The 16,161-nt window shown below is 41.2% G+C and overlaps 1 protein-coding gene across 3 annotated transcripts in view; it reads right to left on the bottom strand.

The window, feature by feature from the left end:
* The window catches only part of SGK3 (serum/glucocorticoid regulated kinase family member 3), a 55,555-nt gene that overhangs the window by 23,602 nt on the left and 15,792 nt on the right, over positions 1-16,161 (bottom strand). For 2 of the 3 annotated variants that reach the window (XM_053944312.1, XM_053944327.1), the window contains exon 2: positions 2,547-2,751. In XM_053944312.1, the coding sequence (XP_053800287.1) occupies positions 2,547-2,624 (78 nt within the window). In that variant the 5' untranslated portion in view covers positions 2,625-2,751. Of the gene's footprint in view, positions 1-2,546; positions 2,752-9,817; positions 10,225-16,161 lie in introns of those variants that run through there. The other variant, XM_053944321.1, reaches the window with a different exon arrangement.

Genomic DNA, 16,161 nt, shown 5'->3' with positions numbered 1-16,161 from the left:
CTGAGACAAAGTTTTCAGATTTAATCAGACAAACAGCATCCTTGAAAGAGATTTTTTAATAAGCCTGTATATGATCTGAGTGTAAAGAGAAATGAGAACAGGTCAGAAGAGAAAATTAAGCCTCAGACATCAAACAGCATAGGGATAAAAGTGAGAAACCCAAAACAAAGCTATTTGTCAAAACAGGGAAAAGAATGACCTAATATGCAGCAAGGGCAGAAAGCAATTAATATAAGCTAGATATGGTCCAAAACAAGGAAATACTTTACTCCTTTCATGGAGATAGTTAATGCAGAATCTTCAGAAAAATGAGGGACAGTGAACTAGTGTGGATTGACATAGAGGCTGGTTGCCATGAATTAAGTGGAAGCAAAAAAGGTTCCTTGCCAGAACACCCAAAGAATGCAAACATGTAATCATTTGAAAAAAGAAAAAATATAATTGGTAGTAAATATATCAAAAGTATGCAGTATTTAACAAAACCAAATCAAATATTGCATAAAAGGTCATGAAAATGCTCAGGAGGTATGAGAAGTTCACTTCCAGAGACAAACCCCTGAAAAGCTCATTTAATTATCAGAATGATGCCTGCTCAGAGACATGACTGCTTTTAAAAATGCTTTAGCAGAGTAAGTGTGAGGGGAAAAAGTAGAGCTAGCAAAAGCTAAAGTTGCACATACTTGTCTTGTTTCCATGCCAGCACTAAGTGAGCCATCGAAAGGTTTAAGCTGAAAATCAGTTTCTGTTCAGACCAGTAAGATTCTAGAAGCGTCTCAGAAGCAGCAGTGAAACACTCTGAGCAATGGTAAGGTGAAGACTATACAGTCACCTGAAATCCTTCCTAGCCTTTATCACTCTGACCTTTCTTTTCACCCCAAGCAAAAACCCTTATTTCTGCTCTTTATAGAAATGGCACTAGTGTGGCCATCAGAAGAGACAGTTATACCTACCACAAATTTGCTAAGAGCTGCTTCCCCCCTGCACCCCTTTCTCACTCCCTGTCAAAGTACTGATGGGATCCTGTCATTACACACAGCTACAGAACAGAGGACACATAACAGCACTGACACATGCTGGAATTCACAGTTTCTACCATGAAGTTTAGTATGACCCTCACTTCTGTTATCAAATCCTAAAATATATGTGATAATATTCAAAAACTTGGTTGTGAAAGCACTTCTTGTCAAGCTGCTAATTACTCCCTGGCAGAGAAAGCAGAAGACAGCAAGACAAAGTGTACCTCTGCACAGTGTAATCTAGGCTGGATTCTTTCCCCCCTACTCTCTCTGCCCCCCATTTCTGATGTTTCGTACTGCTTTCTCAAGGGCATGCCCAAAGAAAGTGCCTTTACACTGCCCAGGCTGTCTCACAGACCTTTAGGTAAAATGACCTGGATGCCACAACATTAGTACATGCTCAGTGTACCACACTGGCATATTTTAACTGCAGAACTGCCAGCACTGAGGCAACAAAACAGAACCATTCTGCTCAAGTTTAGACTTTCACAAAGGCTTTTCCGCTCACCTGAGTTTCACATGAATGCAGAGCTTTAAGGAATTAGTAAAGTTCTCTTTTGTTTAAAGTTCCCTTTACTGGCACACTCCTTCCCTAAACTACATCTTGTAGAATCAAAGAGCACTGTTCTTCTCCGAGGAAGGGAGGTGAAGAGGAAAAGGAGACAACGTAACTCCTAGTAAAATATTGTTTTGTTGTATTCTTCAGACAGCAACTCCATATTGTTTCCACAGTGTTTGCATTCCTCATCTGAAGGGTGACTAATTCACTCAATGAAAAAAAAAAAATCTTAAAGGAAGTTGCACAATAGCAATGAAAGAGTTTGAGCCTTCTAAAGGAAGTATTTTGATCTTGTCATTTAGGATTATATAGAAGCCAAACAAAAATCCATACCACGCCACTTTATTTTTCAGTACACAATGCAAAGAATTTCCCAAACAATAGGAAGACTTCACAACCAGAAAGTCAAACTAGGAGGTAAAGAAAGGAAGAGGGAGAGAAATGACAAGAAGTGGAAATGGGAACAGGATAGGAAAAAACTCATAAGCATTAGAATCAGAAACAGGAAGGAAGACAGAAAAAAGGTTTTGAAAAAATTTGATGGTTTATATGTTTTTTTCATTTTACACAAAAAAATACAGTAGTATAATAGGATATCTGTGAAAGAATGGATGTTAAAGCAAACAAACAAACCCCCACAAAGAGCCAAATTCACACCTTAGTCCTTTACAAAATAAATGTCTTCATGAAAAATCATGTAGAATGCTAAAAATGGTAGCAGAATGTTTTCCCTGTACTTGGATACTTAAGTATTTTATACAAGCAAATGCAGCTATTTCGGGGTAAACACTGTAAAATATTCACAACTCTTCACACTGGACTATGGCCAGTACTCACAAGAGCAAGGAAACTAATTTCCACAAACCTATTGAAAATAATACGAAACTTAGTAGCAGAATAAAAGAAAGCAGCACTGCTAGGCACCAATAGCTATGCCTTTGCCCACAGTGCTTACTCTCTTACATACTTACAGTAAATCTCTTTTTCTTCTCTCTGTGCTCATCAGAGCTGGGAATGCTAACGCTTGGACAGCTCTCTTTGAGATCCATTGTATGTTTCTTGTGACAAATTTGTTACAGGACCCTGCTCTGGGTGTTGCAATCAGGAGGTCTTGTCAACGGTACTGGTCCAGGATCCGCAGCTTTTCTTGAGAAAATCTGAATTCCATCATGTTATCTTAAAGTGAACATAGAAGGAAAGTTTAAGTACAGGAGCTCTTAACTCACATTGCTGAAAACCTGTGTGACAAGAACTTTTGCTGGCAGGAAATGCACATTAATATGTACATATAAAGCCACAATCATGGCTATTTTGTAAACTTTCATGCTTGTAGTTCTTTGTTGTTTCACTGAAATCAGTCACATTCTCCAAAGACACAAGTGCATCCAAAAATTCACTGAGTTGTGTAGACATACTGGAAACAGATTTGGGCCCACTACAGAGAATACCTTGTAGGAACAAAGGGCATGAAGAAATAATTGAAGATGACAACCTGGTACCAGACATCTAAGAAATGCCACCAACTTGTACATTCAGAACAATTTATTTCAATACCAAAGGTTTTCAACTGCATGAATCTCTACCAGAGGGCACTTCAGATTTGTCAGAACATGCTGAGTGCATTTACATGTCACATCAGAGATTAAAGACGACATGAGAAAAACTAATTTTTCATGCGAATTTTAGAGAAGGACACAGGCAGCATCATGCATCTGTCTGAAAATTCACCTTCTCTGCCCCTCCTTCCCCTTACTGGGCATACTTTGTGTTTGGCAGAACACAGGGTGGAAGGTCACCCTGTCCCTTCAGTGGAACAGTTAAGTTTCCTTGCAGAATGTGAGAAGGGCACAACACAGACTGAGAATAAAGCCATCAAAAAGGCAGAAAGCTTAGTGTCAATGAGATGCCTCTTCCCCTGCCAAAGGACAGCATTCTCCAGACCTGCCCTGAGTGCAAGCACATTATTTTACTGGACCCCACTGATAACAACAGGAACTTCAGTGGTGCACAGGAGCAGCCAAAATGGCTACAAAATTAATGGCTGCATAGCTACAACCCTCTGGGCCTGCACAGCAGAGCACAGCCATCTGAACTGCTTCACTGAATGCAGCACAGCTTTAGAACAAGATGTGTCTGATCAACTTACAAACATGAGAAAAGTGATCTAGAAAGAGGGAGACCTCAGTTCTCTTCAAAATAGCCAGAGGAAAAAGGAGTGCCCAGTTCAACACTAACTCCCTATTTTCTTAAAACAGGGGAGTATAAAAGTGAACTCTATATTTCATATCATAAATTTCCAAAAAGCACAAACGAATCCCATGCAATTCTGCTATTAGAGAGACACCCATATTTATGTTGGCACAAAGGCCAAAGCTCCTGAAACCGAGCGAAAAGATTTGTTCTTGACACCCAACTAGCTCAGTCAGTCAACTCACTATTTTTCTTGCTCTCAAAAACCAGATCGTCAAACTTCATATTGTTATTTCTCTTTTTGCCATTTAAAATTAAGTTAATTTTCAAAGATCTGTGTGATGACTTGAACAAAAAGGAATGTTTACGACCACTAAAATCACAGCAAAGTGATAGATCATCCATACTGCAAGATATTCAGAAAAATATTTTTAGCTACATCTGCATTTACCTTAATTTGATTGTTCCCTACTTCACCAATTAGGTAATTACAGTGTTGAGCAGGGTTAAGCTTCTCCCCCATCTTTATTTGACTAGAACACAGTTCAACACAGTTACACAGACCATGGGTTTCAAATTGGTTTCTCTTTTCCTTTGGAAAGCTACTGTTAAAAGCTTTGTTACAAGGCACACCTTCCACAATTTTATATGATCAACAGTGCTCTTCTCCCATTGCCACATACTAAAACTGAGATGTAAAGGTTAACTGAGTTCTTCCCCATCATAAGAGGTCCACTAAAACAGTCAACAGGCACCACTTCCAGTAAGTGTTTCACTAAGCTTAGACTTTAAGCGCTTGTGTCAATCTTTATCTACTTCAGGTCCAGTATCAGGAACTGAGCATAAGCCCCTGTGTTTTATCTGTCTTACTGCTCATCACAGAAAAACAAGTAAAGCTTTAAAATGGATTAGGTGTTCCCTGATTAATATCACTCACTGTCCTTCTCCTTTGTAAACCAACATTTGTTACAAAGGTTTCCAAATGCCTGTACTCATTTTCACAATACAGGCTGTATTTCTCTCATCCTTTCAGTTTCTTATTTTTAGTGTCAGAGTTTTAAATGCCAGTACAGGAGCCGTATGGATTAAAAGCTGTAGTCTTGGAAGACTGAGCTTTATTTCAGATCTGAAGTTGAAAGATCTCTGAAAAACAAAAGGAGGAAGTGTCAACCAGATTAATTCAGGAAGAGTTTATTCATCTTACTGGGGAGAAGAAGAATAAATCATCTGAGAAACCAAAACTGTAATGTTCACATTTCATTCATTATGCTGCCTGGAAGATCACTGGCTGTGATTATTTTCTTACCCTGAGGCATCTCCTCAGAGCCGTGCCTGGGTCACCAACACTAAGCTGAACTGACAAACTTGGAAGAACTGCATTTTCACTTTGCCACTAAGCTCCAGCGGATCAGAGCTTTCTTTCAATTTCTATTTGCCTCGAGCATATCAGCTCTTGAGAGCTTCTTACATATGAACTGTAGGTCCGACTACAGAAATAGGGACAGACTTGCCTTAATCTTTACCATGCTGCAGTTAGGAACACAGCTGTAGTTTAAATAGCAGGTAAAATCACTAATGCTGTGATAACTACATGAAGTAACAATGGAGAGAAAACAGTAGAGACATTTTTACCCACAGCTTCAAAATGGAAATTGCAACATTTTGAAGGATGCCAGGTAAGAGTGAGTTTAACAGACACTGTCAGCAGAGAAGTGTCTACCTCTACCTTCCAGCACTTCCTGGAACTAAAAACAAGCAGCCCCTTGGCTCAACTTTGATAGCAGACCAAAGGGGAAGGGAACTTCAGAAAACCACATATCAAAGTAAGTCCCCTCAAATCAAACTTGGCCACCAGTGAAAGACACAGATAATGTAGATAACTTGTAAGACAGATTAATGCTGAGACCAGTGTTGTCCAGAAACAGCTAAAACTTAAACAGGCTTATGGAGGCCTGGAACAGGAGAAAGCACAGAAAAAGTTAGAGTAGATCAGAAGTCACCAGTCCTTCTGGCACAGTTTCAAGCCTATCAACAGTTACACTGTCCATTCTCTCCATGGGGGCCGTCAAAAAGCCAGCAGTATTTTCACCGTTTCCTGCAGGAAGCCACAACAACATCAATTTTCAGGCTGACCCTTGCCTGCAGTAAAGCAAGAGCATGGCAATAGCAGAACCCTGACACTACGAGAGCATACACAAATCTACTACACCCACAAGTGTATGCCTGACTATAAAATCTTCTGTGCAGCTTCCTCATAGCTGCATGAAACAGGCAAATATGACATAGTTTAGCAGTATGTGTCATCCTCCTTTTACTCTCTTCTACATAAGCAAACTGTATTAGAAAAGGTTTCTGAAATTTAATCAGACTATTTCATTGTGGACTGAAACATTTTCTATTTTTTTTTAAATGGTAATGGCCTAAAGATGGTATCACTGTAAAGTAAAGATCCTTTTTCTGGGTGCTTATGCATCAGCCTCTGCCTAGAATGTCCAAAGCTTGATCAGGTAGCTGTGTACTCACCTGGTGCCTCTCCAGCTGCTGCCACGTTGCCTTAAATATCTCTAAGGCCAGGACAAATCACACTCACTCTTTGAGTAACACAAGGGAAGCAGAGACACAAACAGAGAAAATCCCCAAAAGACTCTCCCTGCAAGCACATTTGGAGGAATCACCAGGATCCATATCCATTGGAACAGAACATTGGAACAGCATATAGGCACTTCTCTATACACTAATCATCTGCCCTGAAGGACTTCGTTTGGGACTGAGCTATCATTAAAGCAGCTGCTGAAAATCTCACCTGTGATTCCAATTACAAAAGGAACATGCATATAAAGAAACGGAAAGCAAGGCACAGGAGGCACTCCTATTATTATAACTAGAGAAAGTATCAACTTTGGCATGCTTTTCATCACTTCCTCAGTCTTCTCCACAAATGCACTGATAATGGCTCAACATATCACTGGGCCTTACACAATCTTGTAGAAAACCCAGAAAGTCAACTTTTCTCAACCTCTCTATGAAGAAATGGTGTCCCATTCTTGTTACCAGACAGGCAGCTGACACACAGGAAATGGGAGGCAAGATAGTCAGAATCCAGTGCAACAGAAATACTGGATGAGGGAACTATACATGAAGTCAAATGCTTCATAAAAAGTCAAAAAGCAAAACACAGATTGCTAATCTCTAAAGAGAGAGGGATGGCCAGAAGCTGTTCAATAACAAGGTTCTGGAGGAAAACAGGTTTCATTCACAAAATACAGCCTTTTAACTATCACACTACATACAATTTTTAATACAGTAACACTAGACACCAGGGTAGACCTCTAGAGAGACTTCACCTGAATTAAAAAAACAGAGCACTAACCAAAATACTCCAGTCAATCTCTGGCTTTTCTCCACACTCCCTTCTAAGTACAATTGGAGAGAGTTGAGAATTCAGCCACTAGTATAAAGGAAAAAGCCTGCTCCCTGTTTACACATCCACCCACTACCTAGCAGTTTTAAAAATTTCTAGTAGCACCACTCCTCTGCAGCAACATGGGCAAAGTCCAATTCAACTGAATCTTTCTACTTCGAGGAAAGGACTGCAAGTGAAGTGAAAATGCAACCAAAGGGATGAAATAAGTAATTACCCTCTTTTTGTCTCTATCAAATTTACTTTGGAGAAGTCAGGCAAACATTACCTTCCCACGACTGTACTGCACCCAAGAACATCCCTTCTGCCCCACCTCCCAAAAGAAACTCCAGTAAATTACTCTTAACTGGCATATAACAAGATTCGTGGCTTGGATTAGACCTATTTGCATTCATATTTATTACATGACAGAACACAGGTTCTCTGCTGTGGTAAGCAAACCTGAGTAATAAAACAGGTCTTCAGAACAAATACTGCCAGTAAGAGGCAGTTGTCTTTTAATCCTGAACACATCCACATAATAATTTCAACTTTAGCCTGTGTCTATAGTATTCACAAGGACCTCTATGTGTCTCAGACAGTACAACTTACACAAACAACAGAGTATATTTAAGAAATCCACTTGCTACCTGCACATTTCTTGGTGTGCTTTCTTAGTCTGCCTATACACCAGGTCCAATTAAATTTTAAATGTAGATGCCTAAGGATAGCACAGCTCAGGAGTTGCAGCAACAGCACTATAAACTACTTTGAAGAGCTCTTACAGACAGCTGACAGCAGCCACCTGCAACATAGTCAGCTCTACATAAGAGGGCAGTCAGACTTCAGTAAACACCAAGCAAACAAATCCAGCCTCATTTTACCCCTCTGGATGAAAATTAAACGAGAGAACACCACATTTCAATTCCAGATATACTGGACATGTTCTTACATGACCTTCAACAGAAGTCACCAACTGCTCTCCCTTGGTTTCACTACATAAATACAGAATTCCAATCTGTTTAAGATGGACGTTACTGCTAACACATTGAACATGGAGAGAGTTCCAGGATTTTATGGACTGTAATCAGCAAAAGGGTAAAATCCATATAACAGAATATAGCTGGATAATGACATAATGAAATATGCAAATCCAAGTTACAGGCCACAATCCAGAAATCACACTTTTGAAGTCTGTGCTTTACAGAATTGATGGCTGCCTAGAGCCATAAAGCTATTTGATAATGGAAAGGCAACAACTTAAACACTGGAATATAAAAAGCAAGCAGGAGAAAGACCCTTTAGCAATATACAAACTGCATGTCCAGTTCACCACCAGTTGATTCATCATGTTGCATCAGTGCAACCACAGCAAATATTCTACATCCATTCCTCAGGGACAGTTTACAGACTCCTGCAGGTGAGAGCGTACACTGAACTCTCACGTATTTCTGTACTGCACAGAGAATGAGAAGGTTCGGTTCATAAGGATTCACAGATTAGTGGCTCATGTACAAAAAACAGAATTTGGTGCAACAGCATCAGATGTGGTGAGGCTGTAATTTACATCACAGGTGGGAATTCGAGGCTGGAAAGCAATTTTAACACATTATGTTGTTATTATTATTATGCTACATTATCATGTAACCACTAGTGCCTACTTCTTCAGCTTTGCCAAGGTTTTTTAAACAACTAGTACTTCTCACTGACACGGGCAAGTCAATTGTGCTGCATTTCTGATCTAAATGAGGATCTCAAAGTATCTTTTAAGAAACAGGTCAGTTTTCTAGCTTTATATTATAAGAAATATCATGCACGGAGACTACCTTAACAACAGTGAACTTTCCGAAATGCTTTCCAAAAGCTAGTAACAATTTTCCCTGAAATTTAAAGTATCTTAAAGCCTTCAGGAAAATACTCCTCCATATGCAGCTTCTGTTTTTACCATTAGTTCATATTACAGTCATTGAAGAAATTGATGTGCAGGTGAAGAAAAAAAAAAGGTCAGAACTATATTTAGACACTGAGAGTGAAACAACACTAATGTTAGAAGAATCCAAAATAGAGTAACATCAACCTTTAAAAATACAGTCTCATTCTGTGTGTGTCTATAAAACCACGTGGAATGTCTGAAAGAAGTTATAAACAAACCTTAGCTACAAGGACACTGCAGCAAGCAATATTCACAGAAATCTTCAGTGCAAGAAGAACCATGAGGGCATTCAGGTGACACTGCTGTGCTGTGATGAAATGCATTACTCCCGTAACAACGTATCCTAAGTTTAATGGGGAATAAGAAAGGGTCATTCTATCCTGCAAAACTACTGCACGTTCAGAAGCAGCAGTTACAGCTTTGCGAGCTGCTAGAGGAGGAAAACTCACATAAACACACACACACACACAAAAAAAAGGACGACCTGTCAAAAGAGCTTTAACCGTAATACTTTACAACAGCCTTTTAATTAACCTCCACAAAATTAAATTCCTCAAGGGTACCTGAATTTCGACAAACCAGCGTTGCCAAAGACGCTTCAGCGCTGCTCTTCCGAAACAGCAGCACGTCCTGGCTGCGAACCACTCGGAGAAGGACGAGAGCGACCGCGCAGAGGCCGCGCCGGTTCCACTCCCCGGGTACCACGGACCCGCACCTACCTCCTCCTCCTCCGGCTGCTCTTCCTCTTCCTCCTCCTCCTCACCGGCGCAGCCACCGGCTTCACCGCACCGCGAGGACCTCGGGAACGAAACAAGCTTCTCTCGCCTTCACCCCAGCAACTATTTCTGGGCTCCTCGACTTCTAGGAAGTTAAGGCGTTCCTGCCGTTCCCGGCCCAGCGCCCGCCGCCGCCGCCCCGCGCGGCCATCGCCCGCCCCCGCAGGATAAGGCGCTCGGGGCTCGGCGGCCAGGGAAAGGGAAAGGCGGCCCCGCCTGGGCGCGGAGGCTGCGGCCGCCCTCTCTCTCTCACTCTCCCTCCTCCTTCTCTTCTTCCCTCCCTCCCTCTCTCCTTCCCTGCCTCCCACCCCTCCCCGCCCGCGGCGCCAGGCTGCCCGCCCGCCCGCGCAACCCTCCGCGGAGCCCAGACCCCGGCTTGCCCCGGGCTGTAGGACGGGGCCGGGAGGTGAGATCTTCTCCCCGTCCCGCTCTCTCTCTATATATATCTATATAGCTACTCAAAAATAAAAAACTTTAAAAAACATGTTTTGTTCTAGGGGCAAGTTTTCACTTCCCTAATCCCAAGGCTTCAGTCCCCTCTCCCCTCCTCAGCCCCTAGGGGGATGCTCCTGCTTCTGCTGGGCGGCTCCCCACAGAAACTCTGGAAAAACAGCAACGCTCTGGTAAAAACAACTTTAAAACACCCCTGCGCACACGAGGGGTTTCAGTTTAACTCTTCAGTGTGTCCAGGGGTGCCCACAATCCACCGGCAAGGTCGTCATTAAACCAACCAGCCTTCTGAGAGAAGGGAGGGGAGTATGGGCAGGAGCAATAACACAGGGAAAATGAGATAGGTTTGTATGATATCTAGCGCTATTTAGGGAACTATTTCTGCAACCTCTAAAATTTCAGGGGTAAGTTTCAATACACCCGCTAAAATTCAATGGGACATCTTTAAAATGATCTGTAACTTGCTACGTTTTCCTTGAGGCCATAAAACAGTTATAAAAATATAAATTATAGAGGGGGGAAAAGAGCTCCTTTAATGACAGTATCACTCCTTTATTTTGTTAACGAGATCTAAAGGTGTGAGACAAACAGGAGTTAGCACAGATTCTGTTTAACAGAAAAGACCACCACACCCATTAAGTTAAAGCCTCATGTTTACTGAGGGTCTGTTATGCTTTCAAACATTCAGAGAAGGCTTAAGAGGCAGGGAATATCTAATGCAAATGGTAACACTCAGGATGAGTTAAAAGCCTATGCCATTTTAGCTTCCTCCCTATAAATACCTGAAATGTTTCTTGGGATTTCAACGGCCATGTAAAGAATGAGCAATTGTGAAAATACTGCAGCCCACTCCACTGTATTACCAATGTAACACAAGGGTGTCCCCGAAACCCCACAAGCTGTCATGAGGAACTGTTCTATTGATTATGGAGAAGCCCCACATTCTACAGGCCTGCCTTCACCAGACTTGTATTTGGGCCTGACAGGACATGACGGTGCTCATTTCAACAGTCACAGGTATTGGCAAGTATCTGGCAAGCAGCAATTCAGGAGATCCTGTTTCTGAACAGTGCTGCTGCAGAAGTATTCCTGCATAATACTACACTCTGGTGTCAGGCACTGACAGTCATCCAAGCATTCTCCAAAAACAAATCAGAGAAGCAGTCTGGCAGTTTTTAAAATACGTCAGTGTTTGGATTACTGTGTTGTAACTGCGTCCACACAAGCTACAAGTCAATTGGATCACAAGCTTCCATTTCAGTAAAGTCCACACAGGAAGAAATGAGGAATTTTCCCATTCTAACCTGCCCTTTCCTGATTTTGGAGTTCTGTGGTTTTGGATAGGTACTGCTAGATACTGAGACTTGGCATTATAGCAACAGCCTTCTCTTGCTCCTTCCAGTCTGGCAAGGTATTTGCCTCTGCATTCATGGAGAGGTTTAAAGAAGCTTTGTTAGGCCTTCTCGTGGCGAGCCCCAGACCAGAATGCTTCTGAACTTCAGTCAGCTAGAATAACTCATTGACAAATAATTTAATCAGGTAATCTGTATTCAAGAGCTATTTTACTTAGCAGTTGTTGAACAGTGTTCTGCTTCTGTCTGGTTGATAGTTTTCAGTTAATCATTCACTCGTCAGCAGATCAGTTAAATGGAGCTATTGGACTGATTTACAGTATAGCCTCAACCTAGGCAAGTGACAAGATGACCCTGGCTTGGAGATAATTTAACTCTGTCTCCCTGTCCACACAGTCTAAGCCTTAAGCCTTTGACTAACGAGCAGCTATTTGCCCTTCCTCACACTGAAAATCCCTCTGAAGACTGGGCTGTCGAGTGGTTAATTTTATGCAGTTCCTCTCCCTATTGTGGTGTAGGTGATTAGAGATTAGCAACACGGTACATATCCTTAAAGTGTAATTTGCCTGAATGAATTCCACAGCACATTCATCTGTCTAGTGCATCATGCTATACAAAAGACTGTTAAGGTCCTAAAATTTAAATAAATTGTAATTTACAGATTTGCTTGATGAGCTTTTAAAGGCTAATATTCGAATGTCAGGGTGGGTACCAGGTGGTTAACTGCATAGCACACAGAGAAATGCACGGAACTCAGCTTGCCTTTTAGTGAAGTTAAAGGTCAGCATTCACTCTGACATTTTTGTCCCCAGGAACTCCCTTGCATTCCCCATTTATGTTTTCTGGGCAGTAACACACAGAGAGAATCTCATTTCCACTGATTTGCAGTACTTTGCTTCTAAGGAATGTTACAAATCCATGTCATGTGCTGCCATCCCAACGATTTTAAGCCTTTGCTCAAGGAGTATCAGTGATTGGGTGCTGGGGGTGGAAAATATGAGAAAACAGAAGAGAAATGAAGGACCCATCTCAACCCACTGCAAATGCAAGAGGTCACAGAAATGCAGAGTACCTTTAACATGTTTCTCCAAGCCCAGGAAGAGCAGGTAGCAACAATATGAACTATTCAGTTCTGTTTTTACTGAAAATGTCTTTAAATTAGTATGAAAACCTTGTCCCTGACCAAAGATCAAAAGTCTCATTTTATAACATCAAGAGAGCTGTACAGAAAAAAACAGAGCATAAAAAAAAAATTGTAAGACAGAGCCTAGCAGGAATACAGATGACTTGTTTAAATGGAGCCAGGAATTTTGCTAGTGAATACTGTTCCATATAAATATACTGTGAAACTTTTGTATACATTCAAATATTAACACAAAAAGCACAGCCCAAACTGCTTGACAAGCATAGTCCAAGAATTTTAGTTACTTCTAAAACACAGCAGGTCACTGAGCAACAAAATCATTACTTCCCTATCAGCTTCAAACATTAACACCACAGCTCTCCATTTCAGTTCTTGGATCCTCAAAGGAGTATCTTACCCTACCTCGGTTAACACCAAGCTTTGTATCCTACTCCTCACACTAAGGAAAACAACCTTCTTGCCCCAGAACAGACTGTTAATAGTCAAGAGGTTTGGACACTAAGATGAGTTGGTGTTGGGAATTAAAACTTCTTCTGTGGCAGTATCTTGCCAACTGTTAACTCCAGTTAGACCAAATGTGTCTGTTTAAAACCCTCCAAACATGATACGGTAATAGATATGAATCAATCTTTTAAATAATTTATTATTGTTAGCCTTCAGCCCATCAAGCCCTGGGCTTAGACTTCATTCAGGAAACAACTCATGGCCACTGTCGTTAACATCGCATGTGCCAATTGTTTTAATCAAAGAACCCCAGTCCCAGCAGGCCGTACCCACCCGCACAGCACTGAGCGGTCTGAGGACATCGCCCTTCAGAAAGGCCTCAGGCTGCAATGGATGGGCCTCACAATGACACAGGCACAGCAACTCTGGGCAAATACTGTCTAACACCAGGGATTCTGGCTGCCACAAAGACCCCAGAAACGTGTGAAGACAGATATGCACCTGCCCTGTTCTATGAGTAACTCTCACACTGCTTTCCAGCCTCTTGTTTAGCAGCTAATTAGGCCATGCTCCCACCCTGCCGTCTGATTAGGGACGGCAGAGGTTTGGGCATGGGCCAGTTGGGACCTGGCATTCAGCCCTGCAAAGCGTGGTGCCCAAGAGTTGTGTACTGGAGAAAACAGTGTCCTGGGCTCATGAGATTACCAAAATACACAGGCTACCATGGACAACATCAAGTAAGATGGGAAAGTGAACTAGCTGAAAGCCTGACAGTTAAAACTGTGGAAGAAATGCCAGCTGGGCAAGATTTAAAGATCACAATGCAGATGGAAGCAACAGTATCGCCAGGTAACTGTTCTTTACCAAAGCTGGTTTTGTAACACTTAATGAATGTATGCATATTAATAGATTTCATTTAACTCATTTTCATAGTTGCATGCCTGTGCTTATTAGAGGAGTCTGAGTAATGGTTCAGTTTTACATGAGCTGCACAGAGGAAATGGTTTTTTCCCTACTTGCTTTATGTACGCTAGATCAGCTACAGAATGTCTTCATATGACAGTCTTTCAATTTGAAGGAATGAAATGAATACTTAAAAGACTGATTCATTGCAAACATATACTTCAACCCCTTCTCCCAAGCAAACTAACCAACCCACCAGAAACTACCACAAGTCTCCTAAACACAGCTAAAAGGTTTAGTATTGTCTTTTGACAAAACGTAAGAACCGGCAAGTGTAAGGAGGCTTCATTCATAGTTGACATAGTGAACTGCCAGTTTTCCAGCACTCCAAACACAAAGATGATGATCCATGAATATTACAAGAAGAATGTCCTGGAGCACAGAGGTTAATGAATATCAAGACCACAATCTCCAACAACACTATATGGACTCTCCCTCAGCATAGCAAACACCACAAATCAAAATGATGGAAAACTATAGAAAAAACATAATAAACTACATTATTTCATGAGCATCACAGAGTGTGTATAACATGAACCAGAAAAATGACAGCAGCACCACATCAAAGAAATTCTTCACAGAAGCTCAGAAGAAAACTGGTTTAAATCAACTGAAGCAAATACTAAAAAGGAACGCTAGTACACAAACAAGCATTCTGCCAATAGCATGAACAAACAATGAAATTTCAAAGTAAATAGCAATATCAGGAAGTGAAATACCATATCTGCAATTTCAATACATGAATCTCTGCTTTCCTGATTTCAGTCTCCTTAAATACTTCCCTCATGCACACACCAAAATGTATTATTGTTACTCTACATGGAATACTTTGTCAGGTTAGTTTCACTTTTTTCAGTGATTAGTTTCTAAAAATTACTTAGCATGTAAGGCATTTAAAGTGAATGGTGAATTCCGTGCACATGAACTGTCTGACCGAAACCCTGCTGTTTACATCCTGTTCACTTATCACTCCAATAGCTGGCAGGGTTCCACCAGGAGACATCACCCAACCATAGCTGTGTCCTTAGGAGAAGCACAACTATCAGAGGGCACATGGCCCCTATCTCCTTTTGCCCTGCAGCTGCCCTCACTCACTGCAAGCATGCCCAAGTGAAATCTCCATGAACTAGTTCAGCTGCCAGAACAGTGTTCCTGATAGCCTAGTTTACCTTAGTTATCAGTTATCTCAGAGACCCACAGTGTGGATACTGCCTCAAGCCACCTCTATTTGCTTACATGGAAACACAAAAGATTTACATGGGTTCCATGAATACGAGTTTAAAAGAAGCACATTGGTCCTGGCTTACCACCAAGTCCTACAAGGGTGAATACATGTATAACAAAAGGGAATATATAGATAATAAAAGGACAAAGATACCCAGCTGCTTTATAGGCATATAGCAACACATGTGTTTGATATGTCACATATACAGCTTATTTGGTACATGCTGACATGTTCTGAGACTAGCATCAGTAGACTTGCATAAAACACAGTAATAAACTACTGTACTGGTAAACACTGTGAAGCTGAAGTTATCAAATACAGTCCATAAAGTATAAATTGTCAAAAAAACTGTCCCAACTGACAGCACTGTAGTCATACATTTTGCTCTCAACAAAGATTCTTTGGAATTCCATTTATAAATACAGTTCTGTAATATAGGTCAAGTCTCTGAGTTTCCAGGAGATCTGAGTGATTTGTGCAGGAAGGTATACCAAAGCTAAGTATAAAAGAAAAAAATCTCTTTAAGTGGTAATTCTGTATGGATGTTTCTTATTTCAGCCTCCTGAATCCCAGCTACAGCACGTTCTGCTAGAATTGCAAATACAGGCTGGGGTGAACAAACATGCTTTGGTAAACAAGTTCTCTGGCACACAATGTTATGTAGGTGGGGTCTACCCAGAATGTCAAGAGTTCTTCCTCAAATTGTAGA

The sequence above is a fragment of the Vidua chalybeata genome, chromosome 1 (assembly GCF_026979565.1).
Source record: "Vidua chalybeata isolate OUT-0048 chromosome 1, bVidCha1 merged haplotype, whole genome shotgun sequence".
Classification (NCBI taxonomy): Eukaryota; Metazoa; Chordata; class Aves; order Passeriformes; family Viduidae; genus Vidua; species Vidua chalybeata.
This window is presented reverse-complemented; position numbering and strand designations above follow the sequence as displayed.